This window comes from Eptesicus fuscus, chromosome 2 (assembly GCF_027574615.1).
Source record: "Eptesicus fuscus isolate TK198812 chromosome 2, DD_ASM_mEF_20220401, whole genome shotgun sequence".
Lineage (NCBI taxonomy): Eukaryota > Metazoa > Chordata > Mammalia > Chiroptera > Vespertilionidae > Eptesicus > Eptesicus fuscus.
In genome coordinates this window covers 61,300,346-61,324,089 of record NC_072474.1, presented here as the reverse complement: position 1 = coordinate 61,324,089, position 23,744 = coordinate 61,300,346, and the positions used below count along the sequence as shown (strand labels likewise).

General features: G+C 41.8%; 1 protein-coding gene across 3 annotated transcripts in view; it reads left to right on the top strand.

Annotated features, from left to right (window-relative positions):
• Nucleotides 1-23,744, top strand: part of ARHGAP24 (Rho GTPase activating protein 24) — a 460,097-nt gene that overhangs the window by 423,528 nt on the left and 12,825 nt on the right. For all 3 annotated transcript variants that reach the window (XM_008143589.3, XM_028148297.2, XM_008143591.3), the window contains 3 exons: nucleotides 12,165-12,297; nucleotides 14,604-14,677; nucleotides 16,941-17,062. In XM_008143589.3, coding sequence (XP_008141811.2) covers nucleotides 12,165-12,297; nucleotides 14,604-14,677; nucleotides 16,941-17,062 — 329 coding nt within the window. The remainder of the gene's footprint in view (nucleotides 1-12,164; nucleotides 12,298-14,603; nucleotides 14,678-16,940; nucleotides 17,063-23,744) is intronic.

Below are 23,744 nucleotides of genomic sequence, written 5' to 3'. Positions count from 1 at the left end.
CCGGGCCTAGGTGCACGAGGCCTCACCCGGATCCAGGGACACATGGTCTCACCCGGAACCAGGGACGCTTGGCCTCTCCCCGACCCAGGGCCACTTGGGCTCACCCGGGCCTAGGTGCACGAGGCCTCACCCGGATCCAGGGACACATGGTCTCACCCGGACCCAGGGACGCTTGGCCTCTCCCAGACCCAGGGCCACTTGGGCTCGCCCGGGCCTAGGTGCACAAGGCCTCACCCGGATCCAGGGACACATGGTCTCACCCGGACCCAGGGACGCTTGGCCTCTCCCCGACCCAGGGCCACTTGGGCTCACCCGGGCCTAGGTGCACGAGGCCTCATCCGGATCCAGGGTCGCATGGTCTCGCCCGGACCCAGGGACGCTTGGCCTCTCCCAGACCCAGGGGCACGTGGCCTCACCCGGGCCTAGGTGCCCGAGGCCTCACCCGGATCCAGAGACACATGGTCTCACCCGGACCCAGGGACGCTTGGCCTCTCCCAGACCCAGGGCCACTTGGGCTCACCCGGGCCTAGGTGCACGCGGCCTCACCCGGATCCAGGGACACATGGTCTCGCCTGGACCCAGGGGTGTGTGGGCTCTCCCTGACCCAGGGGCGCTTGGCCTCGCCCGGGCACGGGCTCCAGCGTCATCCGGGTCCAGGGGCACTTGGCCTCACCCGGACCCGGAGTCCGGCCTCACCTGGACCCAGGGGCATGTGGCCTCACCTAGACCCAGGGACGTGAGGCCTCACTTATACCCAGAGGCGTGTGACCACACCCGAGCCCCGAGGCGCGCAACCCCGCCCGCACCCGGGTCTCAGTGTGGCCCCGTCTTCCCGATCCCAATTCCTGCCGGTCAATCCCCCCTCAGCAATTCCCCTGGCCATCCTTCCGGAGCTCCAGTATGGCTGCTGCAGAACTCGTCTGGCGGCGGCTCGGCGAAGCTCCGGTGCACCCGGTGCATGGCGGTGGGCCAGTCTGGCGTCGCTGTGTCGGCCCTTGCGTCTGCATCGGTGGCCGGTCGCCGAGCATGCGCACCTGGCCGCTTCCGGGGCGTTGAGATTCTTGACGGACTCAGAGGTCAGCAAGCGCGGAGTCTCCCACCCCATGTCTCATAGGGGCTCGTCTGTCCGTGCTTGGCTGCCAGTGGAGTCGTCCCCTCAGCCGGAGACCGCCGGGGGAACTGCGCCGAGCACGTTCCAGGCCGCTGTTGTATCGCCTGAGCCATAGTTCTTTTGTGTCGCCTGAGCTGTAGTTCTTAAAGTGTGGTCTTTGGGTCACCGGCATCAGCATCATCCCACATCCCCCTCTTTTATTCTAGTTGTAGAGCATCTACTCCGCCAGCCCTATGGTGGTCTTGGATGGTGTCTGCTCTGCTCTCTTGTCGTAGTCTCAAAGTTGTTGTGGTAGGCAACAATCAGGCTTCCGCCCTATGCCTCCATCTTGGTCCTCCTTTGTATAGTTAAGTCTTGATTGGTGTTGGTGTCACTGGGGGGGCTCTCTTTGTCTATAAAGGAAGAGTTGCTGTGCAGGAGATACGTTTATGGGCCGGGTCTTGGTGCAGCAAAGCTTTGGCGCTCACTGAATATTCCCGTTGAATGTGTCCCTTATGCACGTGGTTGAAATCTGGTGTCATCTCCCACAGACCACTAGATGCCCTCCTTTCTGGGTCTCCAATGGGGTGTAGATCAGCTACTGCCTTAGGCACTCAGCAAGGATTACAGCAAAAACTGTAGTTTCTTCCTCCTGTCTGAGTGGCCCTGGAGCAGTCCGACTAGAACAGCAGATCATCTGGTCCGCTGCCAGAGGGCAGTCCACCCACATGCATAAGCCGTTGCTTGGGGCGCAGGTGTGCCTGCAAGACTTGCGGGGCAGGTCTTCAAGACGTGCGGGGCGGGTCCCAGGGCGGGGCGGGGTCTCAGGGCGCCAACAGGCCATGGTGCGGCGAGCCTCGATGGCTGTGAGTCTGGTCCTTCTGCCTTCCATGTATCTAAGTCCCCTCGTTCCGCACTCCAGCGCAGCAAACACTGATTGCTGGGCGCACCTCTGCAAGAGTCCCGCCTCTCCCCGCAGGCATCTGGGTCTCCCGGGGTTCGCCAGAAGATGGGTTTCAGGGTGATGGAGAGCTAATCTCCCTTAGGTTTGGAACAAAAGCCCCTTTCCCCCGCCACCAGCCAGACCCACGCACCTCCACACCTCATCCCCTCCGATTTCGCTGGGTGCGAGGCAACAGAACAGCCTTTAACCTCCGCCGCCATCTTTTTCAAACTTCTCAATTTGTACTTCTTAATCCCTTCATTTCAGTCAACTTTACTGAAGTCTAGCGCCGCCGGGAGGTGCACGGAAAGGGCGCCCGGGCCTCCGTCCGGTGCGCGGTGCGCGCGTCCCGCGGAACCAGGCGCGTGAGGGCCGCGCGGCTGGGACGGGCGCTGGGCGGCCACCGAGCTCCAGGCACCGCCATCGCCGTGTTCCGGACGTCGCCGCCGCGGCGTCCCCCCCAATTTATACTTCTTAATCCCTTGAATTAAGTCAACTCTACTGAAGTCTAGCGCCGCCGGGAGGTGCACGGAGAGGGCGCCCGGGCCTCCGTCTGGTGTGCGGGGCACGCGGCCCGCGGCACCAGGTGCGCGGGGGCTGCGTGGCGGGGACGGGTGCTGGGAGGCCGCCGGGCTCCGGGCGCCGCCGCTGCGGCGGCGTCCCCAGCGTCCCGGGCCGGGCAGCCTGCGGGGGCGGCGGAGTTGCGAAAGTGAGTGAGTTTCCCAGGGTTTCGCCCGGAATGGGGTTCAGTGCAATCGGAGCCGGTGCTCAGCGCACTCCGGAGCCTTTATCTCCTTCCTGCCAGTGAACTCCGGCCAGGTCATCAGCCGCCCCCTCCTCTCCGGTTCCATCCTCCCCGCAGGCGCGTGTGCTCGTGTCTCCGCCCGTTTCTCCATACCTCAGGCTTTTACGGCTTCCCCGACTGTCCCCGTGGCCTTCTCCTTCCCCCCAGCTGTGGGCATTTCAGTCCGCCAGCTCTCCTGTGGTTCTGGACGATGTCCGTTCTGACCTCTAGTTGTATTTTTTCTATCTATAAACTCTTTATCACTGATGAAATTCAAACAATTCCTTATGTCAATACTTATTCTAAGTAATTATATACGTTATTGATATGAATAAGATCTTAGTTTAATAGAAAAATCTAAGGGACTTCCTTGATTTTAGAGTTAATTTCTAGTAGAGGAATTTATGGCATCTTTATAACTTGGACCTTAAGAGTTTGGAAAACATTAATGTCATTTGTAGTACAAGAATGTATCATGTGCATTCGAACGGTACTTCTAAATTACATTTAGATATGACATTAAACCTTGGGTCCAAAATCACTAGACTTGGAGGGACATATTCACTAATTTTAACAGCCACGTTGATTAATGTTATAACTAACAGCACTTAAGGTTTTAATTAGTTTCTGGTTGTTGTTGTTGTTGGAATTGGTAGGGTGCATGGGTAGGGTCCCTAGGCCTGGCCGGTGATCAGGGCTGATCAGGGCCTTCCGGTTGCTGGCCAGGGCCTTCTGGCTGCCAGCTAGGGCCTTCCTTCCCCCGCTGCCAGCTGCCAGCCGGGGCCTTCCTTCATTCTGTGCTGCCCCCTGGTAGTCAGCGCACATCATAGCGAGCGGTCGAACTCCTGATCGGTCGAACTCTGAGGGGACAATTTCTATATTAGCCTTTTATTATATAGGATGTTTAAACATTTGCCCTTTGTATTTGAATATAGTATTCAAAAGCTATGTAACAAGGCATTTTACTTGTTATTTACATTTATTTGTTACGATGATAACCACCTATGTGGGCATGTTCAGAGGGTTGGGTGTGGGAAGAGAGGCTTGTAGTAGAGAGACCAGCTAATATGCTGTTATATTAATGGAAGTCAATGATACACTGAACTTGAGCTGTGTCAATGAGACTGCTGAAGAGGGAATGGATTCAGAAGGTATTACATCAGAAAATGTAGGATCCCATCATTAGTATTTTTAAAACTTCCCAGGTGATTCCACTGTGCAGCTCAGTATGAGAATCACTAATTACTGATAGATTTAGGGTCTCAGAACAGCACCATTCAGGTTGATTTCTAGGTTTGTTGTTTGTTTGTGTGACTGCTGATGTCATTTATGGTTGAGAATATAGTAAAGGAATAATTTTGTTGCAAGGATTTCTTTGTTGTTGTCCAGCTGTGTTTGTATAGAGTTCAAAGTATATGGAACAGCTAAGAATTCAATGGAAAAGCATGGTGTAGAGAGGTATACTTTGTAGTCATTGTAGAAAAGTGGTAGTTGGACTCATGGATTTGTCCAGGGGATGGGCATAAAGTCTAGGAAAATAGAGCCAGTAGTGGAAGAAGAGCTTGGGAACTGACTGGTAAGAATGATGGCCAGAGGAGAAGGCAGAGAGGTGGAAGCCATAGGCAAGTGAGGCATTAAAAAACACACACAATGAAATGAGTGTCTTACTCATGGGAATTAGTTGTCATAAGTAGCAAATGGACAAATATCCATGATTTTTTTTTTTTTTAGTTTGGGAATGTAGCTACTTTCTTCCATTTGAGGGGTCTGTTATTTGGAATCACAAAACTCAGATGCTCAAAGTAATATCTTCCTACAGATGCAAAGCAGGATATTTTGTTACTTTATTATCTTTTACACACGCAGGGATGTGTGTGTGTGTGTGTATACATGTGTGTGCATGCACATGTTCATGTATATGGTATGTTGGTTTGTATTTACATAATTAACTAGCATTGTAAGGGAGAGGTCTACACACACATTCTTCTATAAACATTAATAATTCTAGAAGCAGGAAATAGAAGGTCAGTGTGACAGGTTTAAGCATGAACAGCACCCCTCTCACTATTCTTCTGCCAGGGAACATTAGAGAGACAAGTATGTAACTAGTTGGCTCCAGTGGATGGTGGAGTGGCCATATTTAAATTTGTTACCTTTACATATTGGAACTGCCTCCTTTCATTCGAAGTTTTCCACCCCAAATACGTGTTCTGTATTAGTACTTCTCAACCTTGGCAGTACATAAAAATCACTTGAGCTTTTTGAAAATCTCAATGCCCAGGCTTCAGCCCAGACCAGTTACATATAAGAATATATAAGACCCAATCATCAGTATTTTGAAGAACATTCCATGTACAACCAGGTTTTAGAATCGGTTTCTTCCATATCTCGTTGATCTATCTGACAATATTTCATAAATCCACATTATCTGAAAGCATGTTTCTGTCTTTTGGCTAACATTTTATTACCTAATACTCTAATAGAACCATTAATTGTTTTGAGGTAAAAAATCACCAAATGCAGATTTGGGGGTTGTATTAGTCAGCTTAGGCTGCCATAAAAAAATACCATGGCCCTGGCCAGTGCTGCTAAGTGGCTAAATGTCAGCCTGTCGCACCGAAGGGTCTTGGGTTCCATTCCCAGTCAAGGGCACGTACCTGGGTTGCAGGTTCCATCCTCAATCCCCAATCCCCTGCACCCAGCAACCAGTCAATGTCCTCTCTCTCTCTCTCTTCTCTCTCTCTCTCTCTCTCTCTCCCGCTCTCTCTCTCTCTCCCTCTCTGCCTCCCTCCCTTCCATTCTCCCTAAAAAGCAATGAAAAAAATAACCTCAGGTGAGGATAAAGATTAAAAATTCCATGGGCTGGGTGGTTTAAACAACATTCCATGGGCTGGGTGGTTTAAGCAACAGAGATGAACTTATTTTACAGTTCTAGAGATGGACTGATATCAGGGTACCAACATGATTGGATTCTGGTAAAGGCTCTCTTGCTGGTTTATAGATGGCCAACTTCTCACCAGTGTACTCACATAGCCTTTCCTTATTGCATATGCATGCGGGTAAAAGGGTGCGGGGCAAGCTCTCTAGTGTCTCTTCTTATAAGGGCATAATCCCATCGAACCACCCTCACGACCTCATCCAAATCTAATTACCTCCCCAAAGCCCCACCTCCAAATACATCACATCAGAGCCAAGGGTGTCCACATGGGAATTTGGTGGAGGACAATTCAGTCCATTGCAGGAGTCACCATGCAGTTCTCTACCACAGCCTTCTTTTAACACAGAAGACTTGTTTGGTACAATCAGTAAATCAACGTAGTCCAGGACTGCCTGGAGGTAAAAACTGTCTTTTGGTATTGTATATAATTCATTGGTGACACTTACATAACGGTAAAAAAAAGCCACGGCAGTTTAATTCGGTTCAAGTTTCACTGCCCAAAAGTGTACCAGTTTTGCCCTAGCTGGTTTGGCTCAGTGAGTAGAGCATCGGCCTGTGGATTGAAGGGTCCCGGGTTCGATTCTGACCAAGGGCACATGGCCTGGGTTGCGGGCTCGATCCCCAGTGTGGGGCATGCAGGAGGCAGCCAATCAATGATTTTCTCTCTCATCATTGATGTTTCTATCTCTCTCTCTCTCTCTCTCTCTCTCTCTCTCTCTCTCTCTATCCCTTCCTCTCTGAAATCAATAAAAAAATATTTTTTAAAAAAGTGTACCAGTTTTGATAGACACAAAAGAAAATAAGTTTGAACAGAGCCAGGCTTTTCTGGTAGACATTTGGTTTAGTTTGGAACTATTCATCACCTTTGGATTTGCTCTTCTATGTCTTGGTGAACTCGGTTGACAGAGCGTGTGTTGTTTAAGACACGCTGGTGGCAGTATTCATCTTGGTAGTGCTGCTGACTGATTTCCGTCTTACTTATCTTCATGGAGTTCTATGGACATGACATTATTTTTTCTTAGTTCCAAGTGAACTTTAGGTTATCTCACTCTGCGGGTTGCAAATAAGTTCACGATATCTTTAATAACTCTCCATGTGGGTGCATTGGAAATTCACTCTATTCAGTTAAGTCAACGGATTATATTATGTTCTGTGCCTCATATCTGGAGAGAAAATTTCCATTTCTCATTTTGAGGCTTAAAGGTTTCAAGATTTTTCCTGTGTAGTATTATGCTTGTAATTACTGTGGCATTTGGACTGATCTCTGTGTGTGGGTCTGTTTATCGGAGAAGGAGGGGAGGGTCTAGAGGATGAGCAAGGAGGGACTGTTATCAGACTCCTTTATCCCTGCTCAGCTTAGCAAGAGGCCTCTACTGTGCATAGATTATAAATAACACAGGTCATTTTCACGAAGTATAAAACTATTCTTAAGATCACAGACCTGGCAGGGACTTAGCAGCTATACTATACAGAAAATGTTAAGAAGCTGAACGAATGAAAAATGGTATGGAAACATCTTGGTGATTGGTTAGAGATATAAAACCAAGAGGGACAAAAAAGAAGATCTCTGCTTCACCTAGTGTGTGGCATGGGGCATTGCACACCATAAATGTTCGTAAACTGTATGGTGAGGCAGTGATTTCTAGAACAACCCCAGAATGACCAAAGGGAGACCTCTGAGAATATAAAATTAGGTCAATTGTAGAAAGTCTCATGGAACCCTCCCTTTAGGTGTAATAGAAAGCGCTGCAGAATTCAGAAGTACAAGTACAATATAGGTTGTAAACAAAACCCGTATGTTGATCAATAAAGGGGCATATGCTTCGAGCATCTTCTGGCCTGACAGCTCCTTTACTCAGGATCCCCGGGCCTGGCTCTGCCTCTTTGCTATCACTGAATAGAATGTCCATGGTTATTTATCTTAGCTTCTGAAAACAGATTGTACTGCCAGGTGAATGAAAGAGACCTGAGGTTTGTATAATGATTTTACATTAGCAATAGTTTTGAATTCCTACTAAAAGAGTATTACATTAAAAACCCTCATATATCAGTAATTAGCCAAAAAGAATTTTATATAATGTGCAATTTCCTTTCAAGAACCCCAAAGAGAGTTAATAACAGAACCCATTCAATGAGCTGCTCTGAAGGCCTGATGCACAAAGAGATGTGAGCAGGTGTGTGCTACTGCTGTTGTTATTACTATTATTGGCTGGGTTAGGGATTTTAATTCTCCATGTACACCAGCTATTGCCATAATGCAGTCACTTGACCTCCCTTTGATGAAGACTGAGATATATTTCTCTGAGGCAAAAAGAAGACGTTTTTCTAGGTACATTGGGCAATTAACATATAGTTGCAGATATTAAAATAATACAGGTGATCTGATAGGTAGGACTTGTCTTTTCTAATTAATTTTATTCTTTTCATAATGAAAAATATTTTTATCTTAAAATTTTAAATGAATAGACAATATAGAACTCATCTTAATTGGCATTTACCTAATTGGCCATATATTAAGAAAATATTAATTAGGCTAAGTAATGCTCTAGCCATTTTGGTTCAGTGGATAGAGTGTCAGCCTGAGGACTCAAGGGTCCCAGGTTCAATTCCTGGTCAGGGCACATGCCCAGGTTGCAGGCTGGATCCCCAGTAGTGGGCGTGCAGGAGGCAGCCAGTCAATGATGTTTCCATCTCTCTCTCCCTTTCCCTTCCTTTCCGAAATCAATAAAAAAATATTTTTAAAAATTGGGCTAAATAATGAGTTATCAGGGAGAGGTGTCAGGCTGGAGAGTTTGATGCACAATGTGTTTCTGTTGTAGAGTGACTTTTTTTTTTTTTTTTTTTAGAGAAACCCCAGACTTCCTATCGTAGTGGGTAGCATACTGGCAATTGGGGTGGATGCACTGTGAGGCTCTTGAAGTGAATCAGAACCAGCAAATATGTTGGCATCTGTCCAGAAGTGATTGTCTTCTTCCATTCAGTGGGAGAGGACAAAGCCAAAAATGAGAATGTAGAAGTCTTTTTCCTACAAAATAACAAGTTTAATAAAGCCCCCAAAAGAGTCATAAATTTAAGTTTTATCCTTTAAGCAAAAAAATTAATAACATTTGCTAATTAAAAAAATAACAAGAAAATATATTGTAATTTTTCTTCATTATTTCTATTTAACAGTGTGTTGGTTTATGTATACTAGAAGCTAAAAAGCTAATGTAACATATTACCGTAGGGAAGGGATACTATAATCATCCCAGTCCACATCTCTTACCTTGATTCATAGCTCGAATATTTCTATTCTTGGGAAATTGCTGCAGCTTTGGAACTAAGAATATTGCTGGCGGATGAAGAATGATTCTGCAGCCTTTCATCCCTCACAATTTTCATACCATCTCGATTAGTCTAACTTTGCAATCGCGCCATCTAGTGTTCAAACGTCCTCAGTGCTATAGCTCAACTTCATTAGAAGCAAAATAATACAGGAAGTAAAAAGGCTGCAGGTACCAAGAAACCAGCAACTAAGAAGCCCTCAGAAAAGAAACCCTCCGCAGAAGAAAAGAAGCCTGCGGCATAAACTTAACTTTGTTTATTCCATAAAGGTCAAATCACTTTGGACAGCTACTTTTGAATAAAAACCTGATCAAAGGCAGTGAGAAACATGAAAAAATAAAAAACAAAAAAACAGCAAGTTACCTTAAAAACAGTGTGCTTGGGGAGAGTAATGAATCATCATTGACATACTAAAACAGATTTTTGTTAAATATACATATTTCTTATTGTCTCATTTATTTATTTCATAAATATTTTATATATTCTATGTGGTCATACAATTTATACATGATATATTCCATATATTGAAATTATACTTATTTGATATTTTATTTTTATATTTCTCTCTGTACCTATAACTTAACAAAATTGTCATTGACTTCGAACACAACCTAACCCGGTCATAAATTGGGTTGGGTTAGAGTGTGGTTTGGATTCGAGTAGAATCAAAAGATGGGAATAGTTTATTTTAATACTTGGTTGAACTGCCCGTCCTATCAGATCATGGTTTTGTTACTACTGAGGACTGAACCCTCAGGGGTCAGGTGATTTACAACACAGCACAAGAAACACAGAAAGGTTTTGGTATGCATGAAGTAGAGTGGTTTGCCAGGAAAAAAAAATAGTGTCTTTCATGTCTTACCATTAAGACTACTTTAGGTCTAGCTTTAAAAAGAAATTGGGGGAAAGTATTTTTAGGAATTAATGAGTTTGGTCACAATTTTCAAGACATCTGGAAGACATGATTTTTATTTTCTTTACAAGCCTTTGAGATGACTTCTATATTGTCTATCAGTTGAGAATTTTAAGAGAAAAAATAGTTAATTATGGAAAGAATAAAATTAGTTAATACAGGCCCTATCAGGTCACCTTTATTATTTTAATATCTGCAAAACGATTGACAGAATGCCTCCTTTGACTCACTTCAGTGTGAAAATGGGAAACCTCCGCCCTTGCCCTAATTCTAAGGGAGGTGAAGTCCGTGGTCCAGTCCCACTGTGAGATCTGGTCTCCCTGGCCTTTGTCAGCTCCTCAAGGACTGCACGCTTCCTCTGTTTATCTGCTTTGCATTAATCAGGAAGGTCTCCTTCTATTCTTCAGCTTTCACGTAGTTAATGCTTACACACACGCTTCAGATCTTGGCCCAAACATCATTTTCTCAGAGAAACAGCCTCTAGATTAGTCCTCTTTTGATAGCATCTGATACCTTTCTTATTACCACCTTGTGATTATGAACTTTTATTATTATCTGCTTAATATCTGCTGTCCCTCTCCCCCCAACCCGCTCCAGGTTATAAGTTATAAGCTGGCTAGAATAATACATTCCTTTAACTCATTGGGGTCCTAGCCACTGTGTTTTCTGTAACGTCTAACACAAATGAGCTGTGTGGGAAATGCCTGATGAAATCAACTTGAGTCCCAAACTGAGAGGTGAAATGCCCATTGTCTCAGCCCACTTAGTTTGGTGAAGTCAACTCTGCTTTCATGTGCTCTTGGGCCAACAGAATATTCACAGAGGCAGGAAATTTCGGTGCCTCTGTTCCAGCTTGTCCAGGTATATGACTCTGACTTCCTTCAGCGAGGACTGGGAGTGGGTGTATGTTCTCATTACTGACAAAAATCCCTGACCCCGTTCACTACCACTCTTCCCACTTCCTGGGAATCCACTTACCTTTTTACTCCCTGCTCACCCATCACCCCTTCCCATTTTCCTGTCCCTCTGCCCCCAGATAAAAAACAAAACCAAATCTACAGAAAAAGACAACCCCTCCTTTTTCTGTCTTTGCTGTCAGCCATCTTCATGGATTAACTGGAAATAAGGAAATACAGAAAACAAAATATAAAATAACATTTCAGTAAATTATCCTGCCACTCTAATATTCAGCAGAGAATAAAAATTTTCTTTTCATGTTAAGTTTTCATTGTTTATTTTTGTAGCACTTTCCTTTTCTTTCTAAAAGATTCTAAGCATTCCCAACTATCTTAGAATATTAGACAAGCAAGCATGCTGATATTCAATCATTTTCAAAATGGGCTCTGCTTAAAAGCTGCAGCATGTCATGGCAAGCCTCAGGTATCTATAACCAATCACCAGTGTCTTCTCAGGAATGAGAGATATTTTGAGAAATAAAGTTAAGATTCAGAAGTAATTAATTTTGACATTAAATTCACACATATGTAGATTTGGTATTTTTTGTAAATTGAGTTCTATTTTATTTAAAGTCTGGTATATACTCATTGTTTTCAAAAGTTAACACTTTTGCTTAACATCAAATACACACAAAAACAAAATGCTGAACTTCCAAATATTTTCAAACCACACTGAGAATTGCAAGTGTCCTTCTATGTATGTTCCTTTTCCTTCCCACCTGCGGTAGCATCTAGTAGGCATCGTCACATAAGTATGTATTTCTTGAAAGCTGGATTGACTGATTTAATTGCAAATTCATATATAATTCTGACACTTAGACACACACACACACACACACACACACACACACACACACATCTATATATATAAAAGCCTAAGTGATCGTTATGACCAGTCGACCGAACAACCGGTTGACCAGTCACTATGATCCGCACTGACCAACAGGGGACAGAAGCTCAATGCAGGATCTGCCCCCTGGTGGTCAGTGAGCTCGCACAGCCAACCTCCTGCAGCTGGCCAGCCTCCCGCAGTCCCTCCCCCTGGACTGGGCGAGACGCCCCGATTGGCCCCAATTGCCAGCCAGGCTGAGGGACCCTACCCATGCACGAATTCGTGCAGTGGGCCTCTAGTATATATATATTTGATTAAAAAATAAATAAATAAAATACTATAAGGTTCAGTCCAAAGATGATCTTCACACTTCTCTCTCCACAGCAACACGGATGTGCACACAGTGGCGTCACTTCTCAAACTGTATCTCCGAGAACTTCCAGAACCAGTGATTCCTTATGCGAAGTATGAAGATTTTCTGTCATGTGCCAAACTGCTCAGCAAGGAAGAGGAAGCCGTAAGTCTCTGCATTTATTTCTACGAAAGCTTTTGTTTGAGGGTTTTGTCAGGGTCCTTTGCCTTTATAATCTTTCCTTTGCCCTATCCTTGGATCGTGTTCCACTATTCTGTGTATTGATATCACACACATTTAGACTTGGCACACATAACTCAGGTCCCATTTTTAATCCCTTCTCTCATCATAATGAAAAATATGACTGAATAAATGAAATTAGCACTCCTTGCCGCTATGCTCCCCTGAAAGGTTAATTGTGGTGCCAAATAGTCTATGAACAAAGTGGATGACTTACTTCATGTTTTCCTTTTCATGCTGTGCCTCTTAAATCACCTCAAATAATGACTCCTAAGAAAGCCTACCTACTGCCTGTTTTTGTAAAAACAGCTTTATTGAGATACAATTCAGATACTATACAATCACCCGTTTGAAGTGTACAATTCAGTGCTTTTTACTATATTCTCAGAGTTCTGCCACCGTCACCAAAATCTAATTGTAGAATATTAGCACATTTTATCACCCCATAAACTTCATATCTGTTCCCCATGCTTCTCCTTTCCCAACTCTTGGCAACTACTAATCAACTTTCTATCTCTATAAATTTGCCTATTTCGGACATTTCATATAAATGGCATCATTCAATATGTTGTCTTTTGTAACTGGTTTCTTTCACTGTTTTCAAGGTTCATCTACATTGTACTGTGTATTGGTATTTTACTTTTAAATAATATCCCATTATTTATTTATTCATCGATTGCAAGACACGTTTCCACTGATCGGCTATTATTAATGATGCTGCTATAAACATGTGTTCTCACTTCTCTTGGGTATATATATCTAGGAGGTAGAATTGCTGGGTCATATGTGACACTGTTTTCTGAAGAGGCTCCACCATGTAAATTCCCAGCGTATGCAGGTCCCTATTTCTCTTTTGCCAACACTTGTTCTCTCTCTTTTTTATCATAGCCATTCTAATGTGTGTAAAGTGGTATATCATTGAGGTATGAGTTGCATTTCCCTCATGGCTAATGATTTTAAATATCTTCTCATGTACTTATTGACTATGGGTGTATTTTTTTGGAGAAACATCATAGACAGATCATTTCCCCATTTTATTTCAGTTATTTATCTTATTATTAAGTTGTAAGAGTTCTTTATATAATTTAGATACAAGTCCCTTATCAAGTCTGTGATTTGAAAATGTTTTCTCCCATTCTATGATTTGTCTCTTCATTTTCTTGATTGGTATCCTTTGAAGAACAAAAATTTTTAATGTTGATAAAGCCTAATTTATCCATTTTTCTTTTGTCACTTGTGCTTTTATTTGCATATCTAAGAAGGCATTGTTTAACACAAGGTCACAAAGATTTACTCCCATATTTCCTTTTAAGCTCTTTATAACTTTAGCTCTCACATTTAAGCTGTATGCTCCACTTTCAGTTAATTTGTGTTTATGGTGTGAGGAAAGGGTTCAGTATCATTCTTTGGCATGGGCATATCTAGTTGTCTCACCACCATTTGTTGAAGAGACTATCCCTTTTTTCCTATTGGATTTTCTTGGCAAGCTTGTCAAAATCGCTGCCTGTTTGTTATATAATGTTGTCTGTGGTTGCTTTTGCACTAAAACAGAAGAGTGGAATAGTTGAGACAGAGACCATATGTCCCAGAAAGCTTAAATACTTACTGTCTGGCCCATTACAGGGAGAAGAACAAATCAGATTACATCATCCGATAGCTTTTCTGGGACCATTTATATTTCAGAGAAAGTTCTACAATGAGAAGAAACAAAGCATTTAATCCCTTTGTGAAATTTCCAGAAAGATCAGGCTTTCCAGCCCTGCATCCCACCCCAAACGATGTGTCCTAGACATGACCAATTTTGAGAGACTTATTTGTCTGTAGGCGTGTGTTTCTCTATGTTTGGGGCATGCTGAAAATGGGAAGGACTCTCAGTACATCAACACTACTTTTTCTCCCCAATAACCTCAGTATAATTGAGGCTACCTTCCATTTTCAGGCAAGTGTGAACAAATGCTTAAAAAGTTAAAAGGGCTTCACTTAAATCTGTTTCTCCACAAATAGTACTTGTGGAAATATTTGAAACCCTTTCACATCCTTTAAAATATTTCTAACATTCTCTCTGTGATGGTAGCAAGTTTTTAGGACAGGATCCTACACTGATAATATGTGAAATTAATTTAAAAAACAACAACAACAAACAGCACTGTATGTCTCCTTTTCCCATTGGCTTTAATTCCAAGATCAATACTTAGAAAGGTAATATTTATTCTCTTTTTCTTTATCCCCAGGGCGTTAAGGAATTAGCAAAGCAGGTGAAGAGTTTGCCAGTGGTCAATTATAATCTCCTCAAGTATATTTGCAGGTAAGAATTGTCCTAAACAAAACCAGACTATATTTAGCCTGACACTAACTAATGTTTGACAGTGAATGAAATCATTTTACTGCTTCGAGCTGGGATGTTGGCCTTTGTAAAATTAAGAGGTTTGACAAAGTGATGTCAAAGGTTCTCTGAGCACTAAGACTGCATGATTCTGTAATTTGTTATTTCTGAAATCTCTCTTAGCTCCACATATTAAAGCTATGTTACTTTGAACTTTAGTCAAGTAAAGGAACTTTAGTCAAGTTACTTTGAACTTTAGTCAAGAGAAGGAACATGCTCCTTGGCATGACAAAGGTTTGCATGGGAGGCCAGATTCTACCACTGACTACTTACTTATCTTTATGCAATTTCTTATTATCTTTGAATCTAAGAGTCCTAATCAGTAAAATGATAGTAACAACACACATCTCACACATTTGTTTTAAAAATTAAATTATATTTTTAACTAATTAGTGTATATGTAATAAGTGCTCACTGCGTTTTATTTTCTTTCAGTTCCTCTCCCACCTCAGACTCATTGAAAAGACATTTGTACTTCAACTCTGTTAGAAAAATAGCTGTGCCTGGCAGAGCTCTCTCTCAGCGACCATATTTAACTTAGAGCCTGGGATGGGAGGCACCATGTCTGTGCTCCTGTTTAAAAAAGCCAAACATAAAATCAAAACGTATTAAATTTAAATAAAGAAATTGATGATTGACACGACTGCAGAGTATCTTAAATGATCACTACTGTACTGGATAATAAAAAGGTTAAATTCTCTTTAAGTAGAAGGGGTAAAGTCTTTGAGAACCGTATTGCAAGTCTTTATCTTCACAATGGAAACACTTAACTTCTCTTGAAACATTTAAGCAGACTTTTAATTTCAGCTATTTCAAATAAGAAATGGTCGTTTGGCTTTTTGTCCTTCAGTTTTACTATAGTTCAGTCTGTATAACAGTAATGAACATGTGGAAATGGGCACCTTTTTGAAAAGTCATGGTGTAGTAATGAAGAGCACGAACTCTAGAGTCAGAACACCGGGGTTAAAGGTCAGCTCTTCCATTTCCTAACTCCGTGTCCTGGAAAAGACTTACCTCTCTGGTGCCTGTGTGTCTCACCTGTAGAATGGGGACAGTCATAGTACTTACCTCACAGGGATGCTGTGAGAATTTCACAAGTTAGCACAATGACTGACACATAACAACATGTATTAAATAACACATAAATAAGTTAACTGTTATTTTTCATCATTTCCTTTTTTGTCTTATCGGTTAAATCTGTAAGCCATGAAAAACAGAAGTTCTTGCCAAAGTGAAGAAGGGAGAGGGAATGAAAAAAAAAAAATGCTGAAAGACTACAAAAACAACCCCTGCCACTAAACTCATTCAGGGAAAGGCTGATTTCATGCCTCTTGTTCTTTAGCACCTAATAAATTGAAACAATTTCTGCTTGTAATTTTCACGTCAGTAGAAATGAGGTTTTAATTTTAAAAATGTTGGATCTCATTTTTTAACAGACTATAAATGGAAAGCTCACAAATTACTCCACAAAGAGGGGTGATTCTTCCTCTCTGAAATAAGGGATTGTACCAGATGATCTTATTTATAATTCTCAAATTGAATACACATACTTAATACTTTATTGAGGCGTCAGAAGGGAACTCATATTCTTCAATCTAGGTCCATATTCGTATTATCCAAACATTTGTTTCTGTAACTGACAGAGAAAACCAAGTCAAGCCAGGCCAGAGGTGATATCTCATACGATTCCTCAAGTCTGATTCTTAATAATTTGCAACATATTTTCTCCACATTTGATTAAGAGATGTTTGAATTCCTAAATAATTTTACCTGCATAATCATCGCTTAACATTCTCGAGTTTATAAATATTTTATAACTAGAGGCCTGGTGCATGAAATTTGTGCACTCTGTGGGGGTCCGTCAGCCCGGCCTGCGCCCTCTCACAGTCCAGGATGTGTGACTGCTGCGGAGGCGGGAAAGGCTCCCACCACCGTCGCTGCGTTCGTCAGCCGTGAGTCCAGCTTCTGGCTGAGTGGCGCTCCCCCTGTGGAAGTGCACTGACCACCTGGGGTCAGCTCCTGCGTTAAGCATCTGCCCCCTGTTGGTCAGTGTACATCATAGCAACTGGTCGTTCTGCTGTTTGGTTGATTTGCATATTAGCCTTTTATTATATCGGATGACTCATTTTATCCCATTGGCAAATTTAACCTCATTGTGTTTTGTTCGCATTCTTACACCCAACAGATTCTTGGATGAAGTACAGTCCTATTCGGGAGTTAACAAAATGAGTGCACAGAACTTGGCCACTGTCTTTGGCCCTAATATCCTGCGCCCCAAAATGGAAGATCCTTTGACTATCATGGAGGGTAAGTAAATGATTATCTTATACCCTCATTAAAAAAATCACTGTCTCTTGATTGGCCTGAACTTATTGAGCAGATGAGGGAAATAAGTAAATCCATAATAATTCCACTTATTTTCTCAGGTTTTTTAAGTGAAAAAAATCTTCTCTTTGGGAGTCAGACTTTTTTCTAAGTTTACTAGACATAATAATTGACTGATTCCTCAGTAACCTTACAAGAATGAATGGAACTTCTATAAGTCATCTGTAAAATATTAGACAAGAACTAGAAAATTCAAATTCACTTTTGAGTCCAATGTAATTTTCAGAAAATTCAAAAGTTACTATTTTAAGGTAATATGATTTTTTATTAATTTTGGTTTATTTAACTGATTTTAAGAGGTAGAAAAATATGATCCTCTATAAGACAATGTTACTTATTTACCGTGGGCTTCTTTTACATATATATATATATATATATATATATATATATATATATATATATATATGTATATATATATATACACACTTATATATATATGTATATATATACACATATATATATGTATATATATATATATATATATATATATATATACATATATATATGTGTATATATATTTCAGAGAGGAAGGGAGAAGGAGAGAGAGATAGAAACATCAACGGTGAGAGAGAATCATTGATTGGCTGCCTCCTGCATGCCAGGAATCAAACCACGACTCCTGGTGCATAGGTCAATGCTCAACCAGTGAGCCACACCGGCCCAACATACCCTTTACTATTCTTTTATTTTATATATATACTAATGGCCTGGGGCACGAAATTCGTGCACAGGAGGGCGGGGGGTTGGGGGGGAAAGATGTCCCTCAGCCACCCTCTCCAAACTAGGACCCCTCATGGGATGTCCAATTGCTGGTTTAAGCCCGATCCCACAAGATCGCCCCCAACTGCCCCCCAGTGCTGGCCTTCTAACCCCCAACTGCCCCCCCACCAGCCTGCTCGCCCCCAACTGCTCCCCGCCACCAGCCTGCTCACCCCCAACTGCCCTCCCCTCCTGGTCTGATCGCCCCTAACCACCTCTACCTTGGCCCTGCCACCATGGCTTTGTCCGGAAGGATGTCCGGAAGGTCTCCCAGTCTAATTAGCATATTACCCTTTTATTAGTATAGATTTAAGTATCTTATAATATACAGCATCCCTACAATTTGTTGAAAAATTAGGTTATCTGAACTATATAGTTTCCCATAGTCTGAATTTTGTTGATTGCATATTCATAATGCAGTTTAGCATAGTCCTCTGCCCTCTATTTTCTATAAATTAGAACCTGGATCAAACTCATGTCTGATAATATTAGCAAGGCTATAGATTTTGTTATATAACATGTGATCATCTTTATTTTGTGTGATCTTAGTACAATTCTAAAAACTATTAATTCACTGGATGTTGAAACGGTGATATCCTAATTCTATAATTGTTTTTCAATTTTACAAATTGTGATAAAATATCCATAACATAAAACTTGCCACCATTTTTAGGTGTACAATTCAGTAGTATTATGTACATGCATGTTGTCATGCTACAGTTACTACCATCCACCTTTACAACTCTTTTCATCTTGCAAAATTGAAACTCCGTATCCATTAAATATAATGCCTCTCCTCCCGCAACTCCTGGCAACCCCATTCTACTTTCTGTTTCTATGAATTTTATTACTAGTAGATACCTCATGTAAGTGGATTCACAGAGTATTTGTCTTTTGGTGACTGGTTTATTTTAGTTAGCATAATGTCTTCAATGTTCATCCGTATTGTAGCATCATAATGTTTTAACTTAATAATTGGGACACTTTTATTATAAACAAACAAACAAAATCTCTTCTCCTCATCTACTACTTAGTAACCCAGTGTTAGCTTTCATTAATAAAAGACAGGATAAATGCTGCTTGAGTCTTTCCCTTTATTAGGTTTTAAATAAGGAAATAGATTGCTTTTTAACTGAATTTATTAACAAAACCATATAGGTTTCAAGTGTGCAAGTCAACAAAACATCATCTGCACACTGCATCATGTGCCCATTGCCCAAAGTAAAGTCTCTTTCCATCCCCATTTATCCTGCTTTGCCCTCTTCTACCCCCCAATTCCCTTTCCCTCTGGTAATCACCATACTGTTTTCTGTGTCTATGTATATATATATAAATTTTTTGCTTAATCCCTTTACTTTTTTTTCACCCAGTCCCCCTACTCCCACCTCTCTGACAGCTGTCAGTCTATTCTATGTATCTATGCTTCTGTTTCTATTTTGATTATTGAATTATTTCGTTCATTAGATTCCACATGTAAGTGAAGTCACCTGGTATTTGTTTTTCTCTGACTGGCTTATTTCACTTAGCATAATACTCTCCAGGTCCATCAAGCTGTGGCTTCTTTAACATTCTCTAACAGTGAGTTCTCCTCCTCATCCTTCTTATTCTATTCCTATTATAAATGTTATTATTAAAATTATTTGTAAAATATAATTATGAACTCATGTATTTAAATCTATTTCATTAGTCAATGCATTGTAATTATTGTTCTTTGTAATTACTGTTTTCCATCTTTGGCCAATGGAAGCCCCTTCAACTAGCCTTCCCAGTCCTTTTGACATGACCTGAATTGCTTTTGGTAGCTTCCTTTCTTTTTAGTATTTCAGATTTCCCAGACTCATATGTTTCCTGCCCCAAACCTGAATCAACCAATTTCCAAAGAGTCCAATTTTCAAAAAAGTTTTTTTTAGTGGGAAATGATATTTTAAGACCAAGATACACGTGCCAGTAATGCTCATTGCTACTGGTTTGGTCATTTCTAGACCTTTCAGTGGACAGAGCAAGTAGATATAAATACTCGGACATCCCTCTTGTAAACTGGGACCTCTGGCTCCTAACCGCTCGCCTGCCTGCCTGCCTGATTGCCCCTAACTGCCTCTGCCTGCCTGCCTGATTGCCCCTAATCCCTTTGCCTGCCTGCATGATCGCCCCTAACTGCCCTCCCCTGCCAGCCTGATTTCGCCCCCAACTGCCCTCCCCTTGCTGGCCTGGTTGCCCCCAACTGCCCTCCTCTGCTGGCCTGATCTTGCCCCCAACTGCCCTCCCCTGCAGACCTGATCTTGCCCCCAACTGCCCTCCTCTGCTGGCTATTTACAGACATACTTATTACATGTAAAATATACATACATACACACCAAGGCAGTTTGTCATATGTATATACATACATACACACCAGGCAGTTTTTCATATGTTAAAGACAAACTGCCTCCCAAGTTCACACTGTACTTCCAATTCAAAATCATGTCTATAGCGTTTTAATTTATTATTTTCTCCACTATAGTTTTATCTCCTTCCAAATATGAATCCTGGTTCTCAAAGACATTGGAAATTACAAAATTCAAATATCTGATAAATAATCATTTCTCCACCTCTTATCAAATACATAATAGTCTCAGAATAACAATAGTAATACTATTAATACCAGTATGATTATTGCAAACATTTAAAAATTTTTTATATGTGATCTTTTAATTCTCCTTTTACTAGAGGCCCAATGCATGAAATTCGTGCACAGGTAGGGTCCCTAGGCCTGGCCAGCGATCAGGGCCAATCGGGGCCTTCTGGTGGCTGGCCAGAGCCTTCCTTCCGGCTGCCGTTCTGGGCCTCCCTTCCCAGGCTGCTGGCTGCCTCCCTTCCTCGGCTGCCACCGGTGCTTCTCTTCCTCAGCTGCTGCCAGGGCCTTTCTTCATTCTGTGCCGCCCCCTGGTGGTCAGTGCACGTCATAGCAAGCAATTGAACTCCCAGTCTCCTGGTCGAACTCCCGAGGGGACAATTTGCATATTAGGCTTTTATATTTATAGATATTTATACTATATCTACATATACACATTAGATACTATACTCTCTTTCTTTTAGTTCTTATCCAGTCTTAGTTCTATATGTAACTATGCATTTAATGATCATCACTGGTCCTTACATTATTGTCTCTCTAGCCTAGTAGTTCTCAAAATGTGGTCCAAGGATACCTGGGGGCCCCTAAGATGCCTTCTGGAGGTCTCCAAGTTCAAACATACCTTCATAAAAATACTAAGATGTTATACCAAGATGTTTTTTGTCCTTTCACTATGTTGACATTTGTGTTGATGGTGCAAAAGCAATGATGGGAAAAAAAATAAATAACTACCTTAGTGGGAATCAAGGTAGGGGTACCAAACTCCACTAGCATCATTACATTACATTTCTCACTGCCATGCACTGGCAACAGGAAAAAATACAAATTTTACTTAAGAATGTTTTTGTTAGACAGTAGAACATATTAACTGTACTAAATACCCACCTTGAGAACAATCTGGTGGAGAGATGAGCTCTGTGTGTAAAGCGCTTTTTCCACATACCGTTTTTAAGGTCATACAATAATCAGTTCAAGGAAATGCCTTTGTGTGATTACTTGAGTTGAGAGCTACACTGACTGTTTTTCCGTGGTGCTTCATGTTTGCTTCAGAGAGCAATGGACAAACGATAGTCAGGCAGGCGTGAGCTTTTGGCAGGCAGGTTCTCAAAAGTGAACTAAGTTCATCTTTTTACTTTAAGAAAATCTCTGACAGAATGTGTTGCCGTTGATGAAATTTGAACAAGTAAAAAAAACTTTTATCTAACACCTTAAGCTTGACTGCTTCTTAATATTTAGCTACTCCTCTGGTGAGATTGTGTTGATAGTGACACAATTAAATGTCTTTGATACTCTAAAATTAAAGGTACCGACATCTGGGGGATCTGCCTTGCTCAGTGAATTTTTCAAATGTATGTTGTCATGAGCCAGGCATGTGTAGATGATCTGGTCAGCGTGCAGGTTAGGTTCTCTGATTTCACAGAGCCAAATCTTCAGTTTTTCACAGAGTACTACAATATGGCAGCTTGCTTTCTAAGATGTACTGGCTTAGTTCCAATCCTTGGTTTTAATTAACCTTCCCTTCCTTTCATCGTTATTGTCCTAGTCCTCCCTGCTTGATTTTGATTCCACTCGCAAGAGTTTCCCCCCCATGTGGAGCTTGGAAGGCGCTCTGGCTTGCCAGTGCTGACAGTTCACAGGTGCTAGATGGCTCTCACTTCCTCAGGCTTGCCGAGAGATTGTCTCTATGGGATTAGGCACACTCCCTCCCAGTCTCACCTGCTGTTCTTAAATTAGCCCTTCGCATTCTGCAGCAAATTCCTATACTTCGGGGATTTTCTGTTCTCTGGCCCGTTATTTCTTCCTCCTGCTTCCTCTCACACAGATGCCAACACCATGCATGTCTTGTGACAACAGGGATTTGTCTGCAGCAATTTCTTTTATAAGGTTTGGGAGGATATCTTGCCACCAAGTTTTATTGTGAATGTTGTCCACGAGTTGGGATTTGCTAACTAGTTGCTCTGTTTTTATGTGGGGATTTGGGGAGGTTCAATACTATGCTGCCACCATCTTCCCAGAAGTCAGTGATTTTTTTTGTCTTTTTGTTTGAACTCTTATTGTTGCTGTTTAAAAAAAAGTCCTATAAAAATTGCATGGTCCACCCTCCCCCTACCCCTGCCAGTATTGACCACAGAAGAGAGCAAAGCTGCTCCGCAGAGAAGCAGAACCATGAGCTCTGAGTTTCCTAGGGCACCGAAGAACCCCTTTCAACAGGAGTCCTAGGCCGCTTTCTGCCCCCTAAGAAACCTGATGCCCAATGAGAAAAGTAATTTTCTCTAAATACAGTAATAATATGTGCATGGGATAGGTGCACAAGTGGACAAGTAGGTTTTTTTAAAGAGTAGGGGGGAAATGGAGCAGCAAAGTAATCTCTCCTGTTGCTTTAATTTGGTCTGGTCATGAAAAGTCTTAATTCTGAGCTACAGCCATGGAGTTGAACACCACTCAGCAATAAAAAAAAATGAACTACGCCCTAAATGGTTTGGCTCAGTGGGTAGAGTGTTGGCCTGTGGACTGAAGGGTCCCAAGTTCGATTCTGGTCAAGGGCATGTACCTTGGTTACAGGCACATCCCCAGTAGGGGGTGTGCAGGAGGCAGCTGATTGATGTTTCTCTCTCATCAATATTTCTAAATCTCTATCCCTCTCCCTTTCTCTATGAAAAAATCAATAATATATATATATATATATATATATTATATTTTTTTTTTTAAAGAATGAACTACCAATACATGCAACAATGTGGACAAATGTCAGAATTATTATGCTAAGTGAATAATGCCTATACATGAAAGACCTCACACTGTATAATCTCATTTACATGAAATTATAGAAATAGAAAAACTTAGTGACAAAAAGCAGATTAGTGGTTGCAATAAGTGGGAGTTGGGGGTAAGGAATTGGCTACAAAGGGGCACAAGGGAATTTTCTATATTATGATAATGTGGTGGTTCTTGGACTGGTATTTGTCAAAAATCACTATGTATTTTACAGATACCTGCACACATGCAAAATGACATGTATGAGGGTATTCTTTGCAAAAACTAAATAAATTGAAACTAAATTTCATAGAATAATGCCAAAGATATGTAGATATAATATACATTATATATACTAAATACATACTATATACTAAATATATATTATATATGTGTACATAAGTGTACTTTAAAGTTTCAAGGCAACTTTAAAGGAAAATTGAATTCTTATCCAATGCTTATGAAGAAAAATTCCTAAAG